The sequence below is a fragment of the Verticillium nonalfalfae genome (assembly GCF_003724135.2).
Source record: "Verticillium nonalfalfae strain VnAa140/NRRL 66861 chromosome Unknown scaffold_87, whole genome shotgun sequence".
NCBI lineage: Eukaryota > Fungi > Ascomycota > Sordariomycetes > Glomerellales > Plectosphaerellaceae > Verticillium > Verticillium nonalfalfae.
Window position 1 is genome coordinate 77648 of NW_021167312.1, and position 21315 is coordinate 98962.

Consider the following 21315-nt stretch of genomic DNA (forward strand, 5'->3'; position numbering starts at 1 on the left):
GCTGGTCCTGTCGTTCAGGGCAATGTGGAATACAGAGGCAACCGTTGATCACCACAGAAGTGCTCACAAGCAGTTCCAGATGCAGGCCTTCAGAAAAAAAAGTTGCTGCCAGGCCCAGTCCCGCTTGAAAATTCGGGGCCCGCAAGAGAGACGCACCACATGATTGGTGAGCTCACCCCACCTTCAGGGTGCGATAAGATAAGGATTACCCGGTGAATGCCCGTTACACCAGGAAATTTCTCCATACCACGGCTACGGCTCTCACGCCTTTCTCGCGACGACAGTCTTCAATCAGCGACGACGATCATCTTCGCCGAGCATCGTCCCCTACGAGAAAGCCGACTCTCGGTAACCCTTACACACGGTGGATGCCTCAATTCCTATAATACCGATAACGCCTGAACGACGCCGCCAAGATGATTATCCCGGTTCGCTGCTTTTCTTGCGGCAAGGTTGGTTAGCCCCTGCGCCATTGTCGCAAGGCACACCATTGATGATATCACAGGTGACAGGCGACTTGTGGGAGCGCTACTTGAAACTCATTGACGACGGTATCGCTGATGGGTACGATGAGGATCAATACTCCACGGAGGGGCCAGTGCTAACGGATGCGACAGAGACGCTATGGACGAGCTCGGTCTCAAGCGATACTGCTGCCGTCGCATGATCATGACCCACGTTGATCTGATCGAGAAGCTTCTGAAGTACGTGCGGTGGCCACGCCAGAGCTTCAGAGTCGCTCTGCTAACACTGTCAGATACACTCCCGACGGTCGTAACGAAAAGAAGAACAATCTGCCCGCATAAGTAGGCGCATCCAGACGGCCATTCGAATGACCTGGGGGTCTTCACACACACGAACAAAGCATTGCAAGGCGTTTAAGGGTACACTGGAAGGAAGGTTTTCGAGCCACGGAATAGAGCAGGCGCTGAGACTATGCACCAATCCTAGGACGCGGCAAACATGTCTGATAAGCTTGTACGAATGCCAGACCTTTTGCTCAGTGACTGAAGTCGGCGTCTGGCTCGGCTCGTGGGCCTCGGCACGCGTATTTCGATTCTCAGCGCTGTCACTACTGCCTGTACAAACACCCCGTTTGCATTTCCACAACGAAAGCAATGCAGCCAGGCATCCTCCTCCACTGGGCCAAACCAGAGGAGATTGAGTAATGTGTCATGCCAGAGGTAGTGAGATCAGTAGGGCCCCGGGGCTAGCAACCCGCAGGTCGTGTTGGCCATGTCATCGGTGCATCACTATGGTACCAGCCATGCCATGGATCGTAAGTTGCCGATGATACCAGTCTAGGTATCATCCGTCAAGCACAGCCCTGGAAGTCTGCCTAAGAATACACAATACAAATGAGCTCATCTTCGCGTCTGCTTTCCATTTCACGGCTCTTGCCATAACAGACCTGTCAAAAAGGGGCGTCGACGGGGCGTTCCTTGTTGGCCAAGGCCGAGTGTTACCACCCACTCGGTGTCCTGCTCGTCATGTGAATGACAGTAACATAGCATCGCAAAGCCACATCGATCCTTCGAGCATGAAATCCCTGCCTGTCTTTCTGGTTTGATGTTGCTTCACTGTCCAACTTGCGTTCCCCAAGCGCCGCTGCGCTTGAGGATTATTGCCGGCGGCTGTGCTTGGGCCAACACCAGACGGCCAGCTCTGCGGAGCATACCTTCTTCGGCAAGGGGACTTGCAGTAGTCCAGCAGGGTTTACTTTCGACCCTGGTACACCTCTTTCATCTACGATATCACGCCAAGTAGAGTCTTGATATGGCGGTCAGATGATGTTCCGCCGTTGAGATAATGGGCCGCGTCTGACCATTGTCGGCCACCACGCTGGTAGTAGCGATGGGGAATTGGGTTCTACAGGCAGTTCTGAACCTCGTTGGCACATCATAGGTCACACATGTCTCCTGTCGGCTACGATCTTTGGGCATGCCACATTCAAGAGAGAGCTGGCGCTCGGTGTCCAAATGCGTATCGGGAGTTTTGTACATCATACCAAGTAGCAACGAGGTCTAACGAGAGCCTGGCCAACACAAAAAAACTCCCTTTGACTGGAGCTACCACTGCAAGATTGAGCAGTCGTCTACGTTGGGTGGAGTGCATTTACTGCGGCATGTCGGCCCTCAAAACACGACCTGCACGAGGCACAGCTTTTGCCGCAAGCATCGCCAACTGACTTTCCGGAAGAAGAGCAACATCCGCGGGCTGTCGATGCCTGCGTTGTTGTCGGCGAGGTTACTCAGGCGCCGAGATGGCACACCCAACACCAACAAGACGCAAAACAAAGCCACCAACAAGGCGAGGGGATTGGCCCAACAGAGCAGAGGTCCACCGTCATGCCGGCTTGCATCTCGTCGACGCGATGCATTGTTTTGAGCTGAGACGGGACATGGGCCTTTCTTTCTTATCATGTCATAGCTTCTCTTGGGATATTCACAGTACACGAAGCGACGCGCAGCTTTAACGATGAGGTGTTCACGCGATTTGGAGGAACGGGACGAACGCAATGGGCCCAGTAGCCGCGGAAGGATTCGCTTGGCCAGACGATGAGCATTTGTACCGGATCTGTGACCAGGGAAAATCGCTTGTGGCAGTGTTTTTCGACACTGTGTCAAGGATGCTGGCGCCTATGCAAGGTAATGTGGTTCGCGTACGTGACGAAGAGGTCGGCATGGCAGGCAAGTTGTGTGTCTCGATGGCCTTGGCGCATCTTCGTGCTCAAGCGGTACTGCATTGGTCGACGGGTCGAAAAGAAATCCCAAATGTCAAAGTAATGGAAAAAGATACCTGGTAGTGGACTTGAATGGAAAAAGGTGTCGTGTCAATCATCGGCGGTGAGCAACAGAATGCTGGACCATGGAGGATCATACGGCAACAGGGCCGGGTCTAGGCTGTGGTCGTGACCCGATATTTGGGACGGGCTGATTTACCGGCCGTAAGACCTCCTAGCGCCGTGATAGGGGAGACATAATCACATCACCAAAACAGCTGGCTGGGACGGTGGAGGGCCAGGGCATCTAGACACGATGCTGTTGGTTCTTCAAAGGTCCAATACCGCCTGACGGTGTCGCGTACTCGATTCGACATGAGATTCCCACCATCAATTGCAGTGGAGAAAGAGAGGAACGCAACGTCTGCCGATACTTGCTTGCCTCTATCTACCGTGGTCGGAATCATTCGACTTTTCTCACAAAGCGTGCCCAAAACAAGTTGCGTAGTAGCACATAGCTGATCGTCAGTGACCCCGCGTCTGCCTGTCTCAACCTAGAAGGCCTGCAAGGATGCACCTTCCACCACATGCCATAGGCGCTTTCCCTCTGCTTGCTGGAAGGCCCCACAAGCACACCTGGCCTGCCTTCCCACACGAATAGACAGCCGCCGGACCAGATCCTTGGGAGCGATACACATCTGCTGGACTTGACATTCAGCCCTCTTCCGTGGTCCGCCACGGTTCCTTCTCCATCCTGGACCGTTGGGCCAACATGATCTGGCGACCGTTTCTAGCCTCCTCCGGCCTCTCTCTCCCTCTCTCCCGCCCCCTCTGCGGACATCAAGAGATGACAAGGCTGGTTCTGCCTAGGAGGATGCTACTACTGTGGCGGCTTCATCAGAAAAACGCAGCCTCAAGACTTGTTGAAGCTGCCATCCAACGTGGCTTACAGAGACGACACTGGCAAAGTGAGATCAACTGCCGAGACCGAAACCTACGATGAGCGAGAGGCCAAGCGACAATGGGATTGGCGAACGGTAAGACGTGTTTCAATTGGGGTGCCAAGACCACGGGCAGTTCATGTTTTCCATGACCAACATGGGTATAATGCCTGCAGTTTCTGCCCGGAGCTTGTGCCCGGTATGCGTTCCCTCTGGCTGGCCATCGACCAACCTCAATAGTAGCACATCACATCCGAAACATTCCCGCCTTACCTGGGCAGGCAGTGGGACAGCTCTTCGCCAGCACGGATTCGACGGGCCTATGCAGCATGCAAAGGCTCCTTTTCTTCGCCATGAAATTGCAGCGATAGCCGGGCGAGCAGGACTTCCCCCCTCCCGTTAGCGCTCAAGCGCCTTGGGTCGCAAGGCCAGTGAGGAGCCACGCGTGTCCGCATGGAGACCCAGACCGCATAACAATCCGATTGTTGCCCTCGCATCAGAACATAGCCTGCCTGGGATATCGGGAATCGCGCGGTGCCCACCTTCACAAGGTTCACGATCACCAACGCTGTCGTTCTAGGCTGGCTCCGGCCTAGCTTCAAAGGAGCTGCCCACCAGCGGAGCTCTTGGAAGCACCTCGGTGGAGGCATATCAGGCAGGGAACGCCTGTGACTCGACAACAGACCATGTGGATGCAGGCTGTTAAGCGCCGACGCCTGTCGCTTTCCCTGCAGCCCACCACCCCACTTGGATACCCCGTCTCGCAACATCACGCTGTCTGCGCACGCTCCCACTGGCCGCCTTTCCCCAGAGGGTTGTCTCGAAGCTGCTCGAGGAAAAAGACGCGCAGCTGCAAACCTAAGTGGTGTTACTCTGTACCATCTTTCCCGTCCCCTCCACCAGGCTTACAAAGTACCCTGGCATCATCGAGCTACCTCGGGCGAAGAGGACGGTACCTGCCTGACACCACATCCGCATGCCTTGGGCTGCCATACCTTGTTCCTCGTGCCCTTGATCCAGGTACATGTTCGTAGGGCAGAGTCATTGGGTCGTTCTCCAATTCTACTGGTGAACTCGTCTCCATGGCTGTCATGTTGAATGGAGCACCCTACTCAGAACTCACCACATCTGCTGCAGGGTGCTTGTCAATTTGCGTCCACCGCGCTCTGCCTTTGATCTATCGGGGAATCCCTGTCCAACTGGCTCGTCGTGAGTGAGTCGCCAGCTCTTCCGCGATGCGCGTCCCAAGTTACACATCAACTACAACTTGGATATTCAAGTTCGTATCAACGGTAAGCAAGCAAGTGACTCCAGTTGGATATCTGAGCCAGTCCAGCAATCCCGCTGTGAGCTGCAACCCTCACTTTCTCGCGACTAGCGCCTAGCCGCCTAACTAGGTCGCAGCTGAATTGATTGTTCATCAGTCACAGACAGCAGCACCAGCAGTAGCTCTGACAGCTAGCATCACAACACATCTAGTAGTCAAAGAAGAGGCACCATCCTAGCCTTTCCAATGCACTAAACGGGCACCGTCAAGCTAACCCCAACCTCCGTCTCCGTAAATTCCACGCTCCCCTGGGCGAACCTGGGTCCCCTGGACGTTGGAGGTTCTGGAAATTGTCGACAGGCGCACTTCCGTACCGAGCTACCTGGCCCCGGTCACCTTGGTGGGAGGCACAGACGGCCGCAGACTAGACCCTTGGCCACCACCGTTACCCCCATCCCCCAATCCCTCCTCAACCCACCACCATCATCTGGGTCATCTGCCTTAAGAGTGCCTGCCGTCCTTTCCTCCAAGCTTCACCCTTTTCCACGAGCTAGCCCTTCGTCTGTGGCAGAGCTCAAAAGACCACCAGGCCGGCCTGACGAGACCTGTCGCGCAGCTCGGCACCGCCTTACTTGGCTCCGCCAACGGGATCATATCTCCACTGCGCCCTCCTTCTCCATTAGCGACCAACTTGATCGGCCAAGGCGCTCAGCAAACGTTACTGTCGAAGTCTGTTGTAGTTTTTAAAGGGAGGCGATCCTCCCATCGCGAACTGCCAGCGACCACGGCCAAAGGAACCGCTCGCGATCGACACGCTGTCTCATTATTGCATCGGTTGATTTAGTCATGGCACTCGAAGGGCCATTGCGATCGTCCATCGGTAGCCAGCTCTCGGGGTTCTCCCACCATCACAAAGACATGTCTGTCTCGTCGCCAGACTCGGAGGCTCTTCAGTCGCCCTTCATCAGCATGTTCGTAACGCCGTGGCGATGTCATGATATGGCCTACAAGACTGACAACACCTGATTACAGGTCTTCGGCGAGCTCAGATCGCTCGGCTCCATACTCCAACTCCCTGCGACCGAGCTCCATCCAAAGGCTTCCCGTCAGCAATATGAATCTCATGAGCCCCAGTGATATCGTCGGCCCCTCGCCTGTTACCTCGAACGGAACTGAAACAACCGAGATCGAGGATGAAGAAGCGGAAGAGAGCGATGCCCACATCATGGCTCATGCATCGTCTCCTCCACAGGTCGGCTCTTTCCACTTCCCTTATTTGAGCTCCTTAGTAACATACTATGTAGCTTCGAATGCTGGCGACGAATTTGCCCGATCATCTGCGACAGCCGACAACCGAAGAAGCAGTCTCCGTGATACACGCTCCTGAGAGCTTCCAGGCATGGGTGGGCTACATGCAAACACTACTCTGTGTTCGCCACAATTACTAACGGAGGCAGACTTCTTCTGAGCCGACAACAAAGTCAGAGCACACCAGCACTAAATCATCGCCCAAGACGGATACCACCGCTCTGCCAACACATGCGCAGGAGCAGCTCAGGGTAAGTGTTTTGAGTGCTCCCGTATTTACTCAGCTCATACTAATTACCTTCGACAGTCGCCCACGTTCCCTCACCCCCCTCCCCTGACGACCAATATCAGTGCTGTAAGGTACAGTTTGGACAGTGCCACGCCTCGAGCTCAGGACCTGCAGGACATGTTGAGCGAGTCTTCAAGACTGAGGTCAAGCAGTACTAGCAGCCTTGAAAGTATGTATTCGTCTTCGTGTTGGCGGCCTATCCTCTGACAACGTACAGAAATCGATGAGATTAGGGAGACAGATACCGAGGCTGAGCCTTATGAGGATGAGACCTTTGCAACCCCCGGTTTACCAAGAGAAGAGTCGGAGATCAAGGCGCTCCGGACAGCACTCAGAGAATGCTGGACGCTTTGCAACACGCTGGCAAACCTGAGCTCAATTCATAGAGCTCGTGTCTTCAACAGCTCAGGCCTTCCCGATGCCCACGAGAAGGCATGGATGGCTTGTTGGAGGCTGTGCCAACGACTGTACGACAACAGGGACGAAGACATTGTGTCTTTTAATGTGCGCGAGAGTCTAGACCTGTGCCGCGATTTCTGCCAGTCGCTGTTCGATGTTCGGCAGAAGAAAGAAGAGATTGCCGACTCGGTTCTCCGCGTAAGCTTCGAACTCAACAACCAGTACGTGCCCCCACATGACTGCTTGTTACGAGAGTGGCTACTGACTTAACAATAGCCTATACAGCGCCCAAGACAGCCGAAACCTTCCGGAGGAGTTCCGAGAGAGGACTCTGGACTTCTACATAACCTTGTGCCATCGGCTGATGAAGCAACGGAGCGAGTTGGCAGAGGAGACAGACTCTCTACTCAAGGCCTGCTGGACTTTGGCAGAGATGCTGTTCAGCTTGAGACAAAACAGACGCGACGGCAAAGCTCCCGATGAGGAACTCTTGGGGTCGGCTGTACAGGCTTGCTGGGATCTGTGCGATATTTTCCGAGACGGATGGACTCAAGTTCGACCGGACCGCAATACCCCTCGCCCGAGCCAAACAAGCTTCTTTGTCAACGAACAGCCCTCAGGGCGTGAGAGCCGCACCTCGAATCGTTCCTCCTTGCATTCGACGCAAAAGAGCCACAAAAGTCTAGTTGATGAACGGCCCCGCAAACCACCTCCAGTTCCTGAGACTCCAGTTACAGAATTCGAAGACACCCCGATCTCGCCTGAAAGTCAGTCGCCCAGAGTGCCCAATATCCTTGTACTCGGCACCACATCCGAATCAGGCCGCGGCGGCAGGTGGTCTAGCAGCGCATCAAACCTATCGTCATACTCCCAGTCCAGTGCCAAGACTTCGAGTACCGCAACAACGGCGACAGCTGGGGAAGATATAAATGTTACACGCATCAAAGCGTTGATGCTGAAGGCAGCCATGAATGTCGGCTATGTTCGCGACCCCACCAATGACGGCAAGACTGGGACTGCAGCGCTACAGTCCTTCGTGAAGCAACTGCCTAACGGATCGTTCGGAAACATTCCCTCACAGGCAACACTGCTCCAAAATTATCGGAACTCCGTCCTTGGCGATGCTGCTTTCAGAGGTCCAGCAGCTATTTTACCCGCCAGGGGCAAACGGGCCTCAGCCCCTGATGTCGCCAAGAGTGTCAATCTCATGGCACACCGGTCCTCACAGTACATTTTCCTCAAAGATTTGTTCCGACTCGTCTTTGGTTTCCCTATTGAAGAGGCGGAGACAAGAAAGAGCGTAAGCATCGCGATCTGATGGGAACGTACTACTTTCTGCATCTCAGCTGCTCTGCCCTCGACGAGCCATCCCCTTCGCTCCAGATTACAGACCATCTGGAAATATTACCTTCCAAAGGATGCTAATGTTCCTTTCTGCGCAAATCACCTCCATTTTCTCTACCTCATGCACTAGATACCCATTCTGAAAGGCTCTGGCGGCGCTCGGCAGCGGCGGCGGGACTGTTGAAATTCGGAGGAAGGCCCTCTATATTGCCATCATTCGTTTCATGCGGGACAAGGACTGTCCATACGAACTAACATTGACGACTTCCTCAGCGAGCGTTCTTCTATTTATGAATTGGTAGATGAGTCGGAGTTGAACATATTACATGAACACGATCAGGCTTAAAAAAGTCGGTGCTTTATCCCTTTCAACTAATGTGAATTTGTGATATCGTAGCAACTAGAACAGATGACGCTGCTCAATGGTGAGTCAAAGGGTCGTAACTTTGCATCACCGGGACCGTCTTTTTACCGCGAGGTTTCCAGAATGAAGAGTAGAGCGTTTGATATCATTACCTCGTGCTTTGAGAGTTAGAGATGCCTCAGCCGTGAATATCTGCCCTATCCCGCACTCGCCACCCTCCACCCATCACAGGCGCCCATCAGCTCAGTCCATGTATGCGCCAGCCATTTCGGAATCTGTAAAAGCCGCTGCGAGGAGCGTATCGGCCTCGTCGAGAACGCCATGCTCATCCATGCTCCCCGTCCGTGGATCGGCGAACGCCACCGCCTCGTCAAAGAAACTCCAGCCCTCCCCAACACCTCGTGCGGCTGCGTGGTCGTGGGTGTGGCGAACCAGCTCTAGAGCATCGCTGCTGTAGCTTGACTGCTGGTCGACATCCGCGTCGGTGGTTGACGCATCGTGGCTCCTGTATCCGGCGGTTTCTTGAAATGTATTGCCACACTGGCCAATACCATTGCTGGTTTCGTCGGGCATTGCTTGAGGCATGTCGATGGTTATCTGTAAGGCTTGGGTCTCATGAGGTGTTAGGTTCGAGTTGAAGGAACTTTTGAACAGACTATCGTCTATACCATCGGGAATCTATCCCATAGTACTGATATGCGAAGCTGTAATTGTGTTTTCCAGCCCTGGATGATCTTCAGAGTAAGATGGAGGTGGTAGATCCTCAAGGCCCTGCAGTGCGGGCCACATTGAACGTTGAGATTGAGCCCCTGACGGAAGACCAGGCCATGGATCATCTTGCAGACCGAGTCGTGGGGTGTTTGAAGGCGGCTGCCGAGAGGCGAATGGTTGATAGCTATTTTGGGTTTTGTTGAGCTGACCGTTCGGCATAGTCTGTCCCTCCTGAGGACTTCCGACGGTATCCCACGAGGTTTCCGGTCCGTCCGTATTACGTGAGGTGTACGACAGCGAGTTGTCGGATAATAAGCAACTGTGCCCTTGTACAAATTGGTCGCCATATCCTTGTTGCGACGGTTGATAGGGGCTCTTTTGGGCGTTCCAATGCTCGAAATTGGACATGAGCCTGTCAGGTATATCAGAAGCATTTGAAGTCGGAGACACTGGCGAAGTGACCCCGACTTGCTGCAGTTGGTCATCTCTCGGCGCCCAAAGATGATAGTTAGAAGAGGTAGTATCTCCTGTATCTCTGATCCTTGGCGGAACCTGACTCAAGATTTTGTAGGGATCGGAAGGTTCTTGTGGCAAGTTGTTGGTCCAATACGGGCCATGTCCCATAGGTGTGTTAGCATGAAGAGGTTGTGATGGCTGCCGAGCAGGGTAATAATCATCAGCACACGCCATTCTGCCTGTTTGCTCCGTGATGGTCTTTTGATAATCCGTAAGGGAGAAGTTTTCGGCAGGTACACGAGGAGTTGGAAGACCATTACAAGGATTCCATGGTGCATGTCCTGTCCGGTTCTGCTCTTCACTTGCCGTCTGAGACAACCCCAAATGTTGGCATGGTTGATAAGGGAAAATTGCATCTGCTGGAGTGCGCCTTGAACAATTGTCAGCTTTTGTGTCCTAATCTTGAGCATGCAAATGATAGAGCTTGTTATTGAAAATGACGCAAGGCGACAAACTTACAAGGTTGCCAGTTCTTCCACTATCCTCACACGTCCTTCAAGAAGAGGCGACCTGTATTCCGTGTGAGTTTTGATCTTTGATGACAGAAGGATCCGCTTCTTACCCATAGTCTGGATCTTTGCCGTACTTGCTCTTTAAATATTTAATCTGCCCAATAGTCACATCCTGGCTAAATGTCTCCTTAAAGGCATCGATGATTCTATGCAGGGCGACTTTGTCGAGAATATGGATGAGAACAAACTCAATTTGTTTCCTTGTATAGCTTGGCTTGCCAGCCATGCTGCTCAGTTTCCTTTTGAATCTCTCGGAGGTTTATTCATGAAAAAGCCGTAATTGTTTGGGATGCACAGACTTGATGTAGAGTTTCAGTTATGTGCAAGGTATGCATGATTGCAGAATTGTGAAGTCGTGTCTGATCCATGACCTGCTCGACTTTATAACCGAGAATCCAGTATTGTGAATCACCAATGGGCTGGGCTTGATATGGTATTCTGCACTGTGAGAAGGTCGCACAGGGCGTGGTAAGGTCGGTTGTGACTAAAAGGGGTAGATAGGACAGGGTGGTGGTCGGCTCAGGGCAGGTCTGGCTACGCGGCTCCATTCTCTTTGTTTCTTCAGACCGCGGTTGCCAGGTTGAAGCAGAAAGATATCTTTCAATGCTGGCAGGTGCTCGGTGTTGGTTGAGAAGGGAAGCGTACGTCATTGAGAGCCCTCGCGCGCCGTGGTGTAAATATTCCGCCAGGGGCGATGGGATATAGGAATGCTCTCCACCAGCAAACTCAACCATTTCAGGTAGATTGTTAATCTGTTTTCAGTCGTCTTTATGTGTTTGTCTCGGCGCGAGCAAACATCCCCCACCAACAACTAATCAAAGAGCTGTCGTCGCCCTCGCCCCAGTCATCCTGACCGTCGAGCGTGCCTTCCTCTATGCATTGCAATACGTCAGGGCCTGCTTCCATAGAGGCTCTGAAGGTCTTCATGAGGTTCCTGGTCGTTTCGTCACGTAATGGAACCATAACGACAGCTCGCGAGTCGCTGTCGAATGATAGATGCTCTGAAAACGCGCCAGCGAGAAGAGCAGGGTGAATATCGTCGTACATTGGGTCCGCAGCCAGAACAATCTTCGCTCGTTGTCAGCTGATGAGTGCGACAAGACTGTGTGAACTCACTTTGAACTGATTCTTCTCCCCGAACAGCGCTTGATCAACTTCATCCTCGGATGTGCTACCCCATGTCAAGGCACCATCATTCAGCGAGCCCCCGAGAGACTCAACAACGGATCGGTTCACATCAGCATTATGGTGCAAGTTGGCCATGATTTCAGGTAGGTCGCTCAGCACAATGTCGACCCTCCACAAAGCTGCTGCAGCGATCCCGAGAAGCCCTGTCCCTGACCCAAGCTCGAGAACTGTAAGCCGAGACCCTTCATGACTTTCGGCAAATAGTCGAGCCAGCGAAGTTGACGTTAGCTGTGGTAGGTGCCTTGCGAGTACATAGGAGGAGCCCCATGTCTTGTGTCCGAGCGAATCTCCGGTCAGCGGCGGCTCTCGGATCATCAATTCGAAGTCATTTGGTCGTTCGCTTTCCCTGAAGGGCCAACGACGTGTGATTTCGCCCATGGCTAGAACTGTCAAAAATGGTTGGAATGCAGAAGGGGAACGCACCTACCTGTTCTGCCACAGCGCTCTGATAATCTCCGGCTCGCCTCTGACCAGATGAACTCCTTCTCCTCTTCGTCATCGATCCAGGTCAATCCACTCTTGACAATAGAGGAAAGATACATCGACATCTCGCGTCGCACATATGCTGTAGCCTCTTGGTCCTCCTCAATCTGTGGCTGACGGCTCGTATGGCTCCATATGGTTGGGCTCATTTCCAGGCTCTGCAAACAGGAACGTAGATCTTGGCTTGAAGGCTTCTGCCACATCTGAGGAAAGTCCTTGGGTTCGAGCATCCTGACTGCCTTGGATACCAACGACTCAAATGACGTAGGGGTTTGAAACTGAAATGATATGATTATGGCATCGAGATAAGGAAAGAAAAGGGCGACGACATATATATCAAATAGGACACTGCGATGGACCCTCAATGCAGCTTCATGAGTACGGCGGGGTCTTTCAACGGGTGATCAAGAATTTGTCGCTGTTGACGGGATCGCACCAAAAAACCCCCACGATATCGACACCCCTTTTTCGTGCTATGATCCACATGCGGGGTGCCCTGAGGGGAAAGGGAAGGTGGGGGGCATCATGAAGACAGGACCCTTCACTCTTTCCTACCCTCTTGGCCTGATAGCATTGCAGCTCCCGATTGGCTGCCTGACCTGCGAGGCTGCCATCATAGGCGAGGCACCCTGAGTCACGGCCCAGGCGAGACCCCACACTGGACCGCAATAAAAGTTTGGAGCTACGAAAATGCCATTCCCGCAATCTTCTTTCTTTCCTCACCTAGCATCGCCCTCTAGACACAGTTGCGCTTCCATGCTGACGAACAGAGATTCTGTGCAAGCAGAATCTCGAGTCGACCTCTCAAGGGACACTCATTTGCATGCGGGAAATTCGGAGCAAATCTCTACGAAGAACATACCGTTGTCACCTGCCACGCGCGGGCTGACGCGAGCCGCCCGTGAGGGTTCGGCGCCATCGGCGCCAGCAACAGGCATCAGAAATCTCAGGGCCCAGGCCGCTTCGTGTATACCCCCTCGGGGGGACGACGAGGCGCGTCCTGGTGATCCCTATGGGAAGCCGTTGCGGAGATTGTACAAAGTACTTGAGTGCGATGCGCGACTTGGGGGTCACTGGCTTGGCTTTGCCCAGCTGGTGTCGTCTAAAACTCGATTCCGATCATTCTGTCTAGAGGGCGATGCTTGGTCCTTTTTTCAAGGTCAGTTACTCCAAATCACGACGCCACTCTTCCCTCTCGATTCTGGAATACTACTAATTGAATTGTCTTGACCGCATGAATGAGTGCGGCGCAGTCTTCCTAGATCTAGATAGCCATGGCCTCGACATCACAGCGTCCGACTCCCTGCCCATCCTTTTGACATTACGGATGTGACTCGCGCTTCCTTTTCGCTGACGGCTCGCGACTTCTCGAAAACTACAAACAGTGGCTCTTGTCGAAATTTGTTTCCACAAGCGTATTTGATTCGTTCCACTTGACGGTGGCTCTTCCGCAACTCGTCTCATCAAACCGGGTTGCCATCGTTGGCATCTGTATTGTCGTCCTCCGGGGACTTGTTCGTTTTTGGACCGCCATTATTCTGTCTAATAAGTGACGCATCCACAGCGTACAACATGCGATAGTTGGCTTCAGAGTCAGGATCGACGTCAGCAGCAGCTGCTGTGATACTCATGACGAGCCGATTTGCCGCCCTATGTTCGGTCTTGGCTTCGGCAGAGTCCCTTATGATATGTTGTCCCCTCTTGACTATTCTACTGAGGTGCTTGCCGAACGGCTTGGGCAGTGTAATTCGATTACGCTGCTGTCCCAAGTTGAGCAGACAATAGTTGACACCATCCAGTGCAGTGTCCATTCCAACCCGAGTACTGTGCCGGTGTCGTAGATAATCTTGCCACAATTGGCAGATTGCTTTTGGTCCGGCGAACGACGCAACCATTTGAGTTGCTGTGTCGAAGCCGTCGAGGGCTCCCTGACATTGGTTTTTGGCCTCCACGTAAGCGTCTCTCAGATGGCGAAGCCCGATCTGCAACGACACTACCTTTGCCTGACTATCTAATTCGGGGGCGTTGTTGCGTGCGCGTTCGAAGATAAGGTCGCCATCGCCACCTTCACGTGCGTCTCGGTCGCGGGGCAGGACATACTCGGGGGGAAAGGAGGGTCTTGTGCGAGCCCACGATGGAGCGCGAGAATGGATCCCAGAATGCATTCGGCGGTTTTCTGAGTCGAAGGGCGCCCGGAGCATAGTCGACACCGAAGAGATTATGGACTTGTGACGGATATTAATTCTGCTTTTATCAAAAAAAGAAAAAAGCCGTCTACGAGAGCCGCTGGACCACAGGCGCGCCGATGGTCAGATCCGGCACCTGCAGTGCGTAAAGATGCGGTCTCAACCAATGTGTCGTCGCTGCAATGAAATGGGCGAGCTGCTGCTGACCAGGGCGGATGAGGGGAGAAGCCAAATGGCGATACCCTGACGGTAATATATATGGTTGAATCGACGGTGCTTTGCCTTTTGACTCTCAGTAGCCATTCGGCATAGTGATTTTTGATCGCGGTTTGACATCTGCATCACAGGTGGCGCGATTGTCAATCAGAGACCATCAATCGCACTTTCCCCCACCATGGCCATCATTCATACTCAATTCATGTTTGTGTCGTTGAGTCAATCCTCAGTTTTTCGCTCAAGTGCTTTCGTCCAGTTGACAGGGATCTTCGCCACCAAGGGCCAGTGCACTTAAAGCCCAGCGCAGGGAGCCATCGTAGTGATACGTGAAGGTTTCTTCAAAATCAAATATACCATCAGACGGAAACCCACCAAGCTCAAACAATTCAGACGAAACTGGACCAAACCCAAGGAGGACCAAAACCAAGGAGGCCCAAGTAAGCTGGTGCCACCGCCATTGTGACCCCCCCCCCCCCCCCCCCTTCCCACCCCTGGCTGGGCCCCTTCAAGAAACCCCCCAACGATCCCGCACCATGCCCTGATCGCCCGGCAGGCAGTCATCCACCCCCCCCTTCCCTGATCGACGACCTCTACGCCGATCCGCGTCGCCCTGCCGATTGGCCACTTTCCCACCCGCATGCCAAAGATGATTTCCCCTCTTGCAACCATGTCTCGTGCCAGCTTGAAGGCTCTTTTTTGGAGAGGGAGAAAAAACGGGGCGAAAGAAGAAAAGTAAAAGTAAGCAGAAGAAGCAGAAAACTGAAGATTGGGCTAACACTAAACGGTGCGTGTTTCCGCATGTGGTGGATGCAGGGAGAAAAGTTGCGGTCATGTCGTCACGAGGAAAGTTGTCTTAGGTTAGGGCGATGAATGCCCCTTCGTCGTTCACTGAGGGGGGTTTGAAAGAGTACTACTGGTGCCACCAAAAGATTCGACTTTGAATTCACAAATCAGCATTTCCGTTAAATTCAATCAGGCATATTCTGTCTGTCCAACTATGACAGCTTGTGGTATCAAGAGGTAGAGAGAACGTGGATTTGCGCTGGCCTGTCCCCAGGCGCAGCTGCTGGCTCCATCTTGCCATTTTGTCCATGCAATATCAAAAAGCAGAATGACCTGGGCCTTAGCCGGTGTCGCCAATATCCTGACCTTATCCTGGTCTGATGCAAATGCCCCACTAAACTGTAAGAAATAATGAAAGAAAACAAAACGCTGTTGCTGATGCTTTGGTTCGTTTGAGCTGAGGCGCTCTTGAAAGGTCCTTTCATGACGCTGTCCGCACACCCCTCGGCCGTTCATCGTACACTCATTGTACCTACAGAGATCATTTCTAAACTGCCGTGATGGCAGGCGGGCACTCTCTGTAGATGTCCGTCTTCATGTTCTGTAACCGCTGTCGCATATCGATCAGATCGGCCAGTCGATCCTTTGGCGGATGGTCCATGCTCGCAATCTCTCGGTGCAGCGATGCGTACTTCTCATAGAACATCTTGAACTTGTGTGCTTTGCGAACAAGATCCTGACCAATGGGTTTGTATCGCTTATTGCTGTCGGCACTAGTAGTGCTACCCTTGCTTGACAAGCCATCATCAGAAGTATCAGCAGTGACTTTGCGCTTGCGGTTGATAGGGGCCAGGTCCGGAGGGAGCTGGCGCCGCTGCTCGAGATCGGAAGCATTCGTTGGCGGCGAGGAGGCCAATGGCGAAGATTTGGTCGGCGAAGTGTTCTTGGTGGCTTTGTAAGGGAGACTGCCGTTTGAGGCCGAGGAGTTCCGTGTCGTGTCCGCAGGGATGGGTCGCTGCTTGAGCTTCGTTGGAGGCCTGATCGGTGCCTTCTCGCCAGTTGTTGACATTTTCGGCTTCATACGCTTGGCGAGCGGCGCGCCCGAACTTGAGCTGCTCTCCTCCGGTTCCTCGTCCCTGCGCCGCTTGACCGGTGCTTGTATTTTGGCTTGCCTTGTGGGCTCACGATCCACTAGTCGCTCATTTGACTGCTCGGCTGGCCGTTCGACAGGCTTCGGTCTAGGAGGGTACTTTGGTCGCGGGGCCGGGGCCGAAGCAGGGGCTGGCTTTTCCTTCGGTCTAGGAGCCGGGGCCGGCGATGGCCTCTTGGTCTTCGATGACGAGACACTTGCCATCGGCTTATTGCTTGAAGACTCTGAATCGGAGTCTGAGATGAACTCCGCTGAGAGCACCTTGCCACCCTTTACCGGTGCAGACGATGAAGGCCTGTCCTTCGCGTACTTGGAGGCTGGCGCTTTTGCCGGGGCTGCTTTGGGTTTGCTGGGCTTGTTCGACAAGAGCCTCTTGACTTGTGCATCGGCGCTGCTGACCTTCTTTTTCCCCGGCAACGATGAGTTGGATCGCACCGAACTCCTCCCATCATCGATCTTGAGTGCGTCTTCGCCGCCCGCATCGCTTGTCCCATCGTCGGCCTTTTGAACCTTGATCTTCGGTGTTGGCACAGCCGGGCCTTTGGCGATGTTGGCTTGCAGTTTGCTCAGGATTTTTCCCTTCCCACGCTCGTCTTTGGGCAGCAGTTTTTGCCATTCGGGTTCCTCAATTCCCAACCGCATCTTGTCGAAGGCCCGAATGGCATTGTCGATAGCCTTTTGCCTATCGTCAGGACTGTCGTAGTCATATCTCCAAACGTCCAGTTCTTTCCAGTAAAGTCTCTTTAGCATCCATTTTTGTGCACTGTTGTCGAAGTCGGCAACCTTTTCGAGCGTAAGCTTGAAGTCGTCCGCCTTGCCATCCCATTTTGATTCCAGGAAGTCATAAGACTGATCTGCTGCGGCTAATTCGTGGACAATCATGGTCCTCTGACCCTTGGCCTTGTCCCGAGATTGTTGTGAAGCACCGTAGCCTTGATTAAGAGATGGAGACCCCACCGCTGTCAACGCTGGGGAAGACGGTAGAGAGCCGCCTGTACCATATGAAGCCATGCTCGATAGATACTTGGATTTCGCCTTGGCTGATGGCTTTTTTTGTGTAGGCATCGACTTCTCAAGAATGCGTGAGCTGTTGTTTCTGTTAGTGACCATCCAAATAGGCTTTCTTGCCACAAGCCGCCTGAAACGTACTGCTTCTTCGATGCCTCCGCTGCTGCCATAGAGTTCTGTAGGTTTTCTGCATCAGAGTCCAGAGCAGAAGATGCTGAGGATGAAGCAAGGTTTTTGGATCTCGCAGAAGCATTGTGTTCGCTGGTATCAGATCGTGGAGAGCTCGGTTTCTGCCAGAGCGAGGTTGTGATTGGAATTCGAGAGGCGATCTTGGTCGATTCGAAGGGCTTTGTGAGGAAAATGTCGGCGGGCGCGGGATCGGATATCGGTGAAGGCGTGAAGGAATCTAAACCGTACAGGAAGGTCTATACCAGTCTTGCGGTTAGTTATGGTACCCCACAGGACTCGTCGCCTCAGGGAAGATATGGAAGCAAGAAGGAGAGAACGGCAGCACAAGCTCCAATTGCGTAGCCTGTTGTTTTTCGTTCGAGCAAACGACCGATGTAGTCATGGCAGTCCGCACGGCAATGTAATTATGCAAAGGGCAAGGGAATGGATATGTTGACTCCAGCAGGGGGCACTTACCGGGCTGTTGCCCAAAGACAGCTGGATGTCTTCGCCATTCTGGACACACCTGATCATGTCCTCAATAACGCTGTCAGGCAGACTGAGGGCAAAAGCCTGTGTGGGCACGCCGACTGAAGCGTCAGCGGAGCCCTCCAACTGGAGGCCCGCATCTGGGACCTTCAGCGAGGCCATTGTGAGGTTATGTTGGGGAATTCAGAGGGAGGTTGCGAATGTTCCCGTAAATACGGGGTGGATATGTTGTAGCTCGGAGGATGGGTATGGTAGAAATCGGTGGGATCGTGTGAGGCTCAGACTCTCAAGAGGTTGTTTGAAAGAGAAGGTTCTCTGAAGGTTCGGCCGTCACATTGTCGGTACGAGTCGAAGGGGTGTCTAGGTATTGGTACAAAGAGGCCAATGGAGTGGATTGTCGGGCTTGAAGTTTGGCCACCTGGCTGGACAATACAAACAGCCTGACAAACGGTCCAGGTGAATCACCGAACAAACAGGCTGTTCGAGTGAAGGGCCAGGTCGTGTGAGGAGACCTAAAAGAGGGTGATAGAGGAGGAGGAGGTGAAGTGGTGAGGTGAGGTCAGGAGGATCCGAGGGAACTGGCACGCAGGCAGGCAGGGCGGGTCAGCCAGGAGGTACCTGACAATTGAGCGGGAACGAGGCACGGGGGACATGGGCCTGGAAGTCACGTCGTACCAGACGGGGAGCAAGAGGTGGGTGAGGGGAGTGGATACAGTCACTATTTCCACACTCACCCACCCTCGTTTGGGCTGGACTCACTGCTGGCAGCACCTCCCACCGTCACCAGCTGTGGGTACTCAGGCTGTTAGTGCGCTGCGACAGGGAGGGTGCCGGCCGCCGTACCGTGCCTCGCAGCTGGCCTCGGCGGTCTGTGACTGGTGCAGGATGGGCCGCCAGCTGGAGGCTAGCCAGGGAGGGATTCTGCAGAAGATACAAGCACAGTACTTGGCCAACTTTGGGGGCTTCCCTTCTGAGGATGGGGCCCAGTGGGTGTGCTGGCCGCGGGGCCCAGCTTTCCTTCGTAAAACGGCAGGAGGGAGGGGGTGCAGAGTACCTGCCTCTACTTCGGGTACCCTCCGCAGGCGATGTCTCACGGGCAACAGAGATGTCTAGTCAACGCCTCACTTTGCACGGCGTTCAAGAGAAGAGCACTCGATGGTGTGCCAATCAACAACCCAACCAAGTAGACAGCAAAGTGATTAAAGGGCATCTTGCGCGTTTCATGGTCCCTGCTTCACTTTGTTGTCCAATCTGCCTTTCTTTGTCGTTTTCTGTGCCACTCCAGAGGAACTTGCTGGCAGTTTGTCAGCCAGGCCCGAAACTGGACCCCAGACCTCCGAAGAGTGTTCGTCTCCACTGGCTGGACTTTAGCTTTGCAGGTAGAAGGCCAGACGACTTTGTCCGATGGGGCGCAAGACCCCCATCATTTCTCCTCCCCTGGCTGCCGGACGAAATGTTGCCTCCCCATCATGAATGGCTTTGCAGACGTGGTGCACGTGGCCATCGGGCTGCCCACTTGGTCGCGACAATGTTTGCTTGTGTTTGGAGCTGCAGCTGGGCGTGAAGAGGCGTTAGCGGGTATCTCTGGATCATCTTAACTATCCGTCTGGTGCGGCATCTTGACATTCTTCTGTGCCCGTTAGAGGCATCATCTCAGCCACTGTAAGGCGTCTGCTGGACTGCTCGACATGAAGGAGAAGGCAACAGAGATGTCCACATCAAACCCCGCCGACTGGAACTCATCCGGGGCGGTCCCGCTGCAGTTTCACACAGCCCGTCAGGCAGCACGGACGAGCTCACCCACCCCACCCTCAGCCAATTCCCATCCTCGGACGCGGCTTGCGTGTGTGAGCTCAATATGTCTCAATCATACATGGATGAATCGACATTGACGGTTCGTCTGAGCCGGGCAAAGTAGCATTTCGCTGTCCAGTGGTGCACATCATCTGATCTTGGCTTCTCCATTGTTGCAGCCGAAGACGAGGCCAAGGAAAACAAATCGCACATCAATGAGGTTGGCTTCAAGATCTGGACGGCCCACCACCCTTGGGTAGCTTCTGATGGCTGTTCCGTTTGTGGACGCCGCAGCGATTCGATACTTTGACACTCAGTCACGAAAAGTGGTTTTCTCGCTTCAGGCTAACTGACTGGGGCGGACCAACCTTGCCTTGCAGCTCATGTCAGCCAACCGCCCACGGAATTAACACACTCACTCTGACGCAGATGTTACTTTTGCCTCCAGCTCCGGTGACTTCTTCAGCGTCATTACTAAGGCAATAGCAGGCAAACTTCATGTGGACCATAGGCCGCAATTGTGACCTACTGACAATCTACTGGAGCTGTGGCTGAGGGGCCATCGCTCCTCCGTCGGGTTAGTGCCTTAGTCAGGGAGACCACGGACAGGACAGGGCTGGGCAGACTGGCTACCGCTGCTCCCGCATTCACGGATTGAAAGGGGCCCCCATGGTCGTTCGAAGCGGTGATGGCTCACCCGACTAGCGAACTACTAGTGTCCACCCTCCCGGAATCGCACCTCATGGAATGTGGATTTGGGCTGATGAGTCCTTTCAGTCGAGACTTTTGAGCCGAGCAAACGTAGACAGCCGCGGCGATAGAAGCGAGAACGGAGTTGCTCATCGACTTCACATGATTGCCCATGTCCAGTGGAGCTCTGACGGTAAAAGCACCCATGGTCGGACCTCATAGTCCATCTTCGTTGAATAACGGCGGGCAAGTTTTCAAAGTTTGGTCGTAGAGGATGATGATTGGAGAACTTGGGTCGGTGGTTCGGAATTGATGACCGGCTCGAGTTTCTCGCCCATCGCGCATACGACGAGAGGCTTTGAGCGGCTGACTTTGACCATACCGTTGTCGCTGACATCACAAACTAAACCTGCACTCGTCACTCCCGAGCGAGGGTGAGGACCCCGAGAACAGCCAGGGTCGATGAGAAAATGGACCGACGAGTGGATGGGACGGGGGGCTGGAGCTGTCACTGGTTTGATTGCGTATCCCCCTGATGATTTAATCTGCACGAGGCAAGTTGTCTCTGGCAAGCAACCATACTAAACCCACGTTGTTGCGCCCGAATCTTTCCCTCCCAGATCTGACATGAGTTGAGTCTCGCCAAAACGAAGAATGTCATGATGTTTCTGGGCTATGAGTTCTTTGAAAGAGGGGGTCTACTAGTACAACGTTGATCACCTCACATATCTTAACAGCCCAGCCAGATCTAGCCCAGCTCACATCACTTCAGCCCGCCGCCAACACC

At 53.6% G+C, this 21315-nt stretch overlaps 6 protein-coding genes across 6 annotated transcripts; 2 read left to right on the plus strand and 4 right to left on the minus strand.

The window, feature by feature from the left end:
• Positions 1 to 416: 416 nt before the first annotated feature.
• On the plus strand, positions 417 to 806 carry RPB10 (DNA-directed RNA polymerase II subunit L; the record flags this gene model as incomplete). Its single annotated transcript, XM_028643141.1, has 4 exons — positions 417 to 452; positions 506 to 564; positions 618 to 704; positions 758 to 806. 4 exons carry the CDS (start codon positions 417 to 419, stop codon positions 804 to 806), a joined length of 231 nt encoding a protein of 76 aa, XP_028493203.1.
• A 5042-nt stretch (positions 807 to 5848) lies between these two features.
• On the plus strand, positions 5849 to 8244 carry D7B24_009064 (uncharacterized protein; the record flags this gene model as incomplete). The annotated part of the gene is made up of 6 exons (XM_028643142.1): positions 5849 to 5901; positions 5963 to 6182; positions 6388 to 6489; positions 6546 to 6696; positions 6745 to 7147; positions 7203 to 8244. The coding sequence occupies 6 exons, from the start codon at positions 5849 to 5851 to the stop codon at positions 8242 to 8244; spliced, it is 1971 nt and encodes a 656-aa protein (XP_028493204.1).
• A 633-nt stretch (positions 8245 to 8877) lies between these two features.
• D7B24_009065 (uncharacterized protein) lies at positions 8878 to 10599 on the minus strand (the record flags this gene model as incomplete). Its single annotated transcript, XM_028643143.1, has 4 exons — positions 8878 to 9231; positions 9679 to 9757; positions 10321 to 10371; positions 10424 to 10599. The coding sequence occupies 4 exons, from the start codon at positions 10597 to 10599 to the stop codon at positions 8878 to 8880; spliced, it is 660 nt and encodes a 219-aa protein (XP_028493205.1).
• Positions 10600 to 11141: 542 nt separating this feature from the next.
• On the minus strand, positions 11142 to 12982 carry D7B24_009066 (uncharacterized protein; the record flags this gene model as incomplete). The annotated part of the gene is made up of 5 exons (XM_028643144.1): positions 11142 to 11441; positions 11490 to 11941; positions 11989 to 12404; positions 12600 to 12702; positions 12907 to 12982. 5 exons carry the CDS (start codon positions 12980 to 12982, stop codon positions 11142 to 11144), a joined length of 1347 nt encoding a protein of 448 aa, XP_028493206.1.
• A 525-nt stretch (positions 12983 to 13507) lies between these two features.
• On the minus strand, positions 13508 to 14245 carry D7B24_009067 (uncharacterized protein; the record flags this gene model as incomplete). The annotated part of the gene is made up of 1 exon (XM_028643145.1): positions 13508 to 14245. One exon carries the CDS (start codon positions 14243 to 14245, stop codon positions 13508 to 13510), a length of 738 nt encoding a protein of 245 aa, XP_028493207.1.
• Positions 14246 to 15776: 1531 nt separating this feature from the next.
• Positions 15777 to 18206, minus strand: D7B24_009068 (uncharacterized protein; the record flags this gene model as incomplete). Its single annotated transcript, XM_028643146.1, has 3 exons — positions 15777 to 17466; positions 17529 to 17812; positions 18033 to 18206. The coding sequence occupies 3 exons, from the start codon at positions 18204 to 18206 to the stop codon at positions 15777 to 15779; spliced, it is 2148 nt and encodes a 715-aa protein (XP_028493208.1).
• Between the last annotated feature and the right edge of the window lie 3109 nt (positions 18207 to 21315).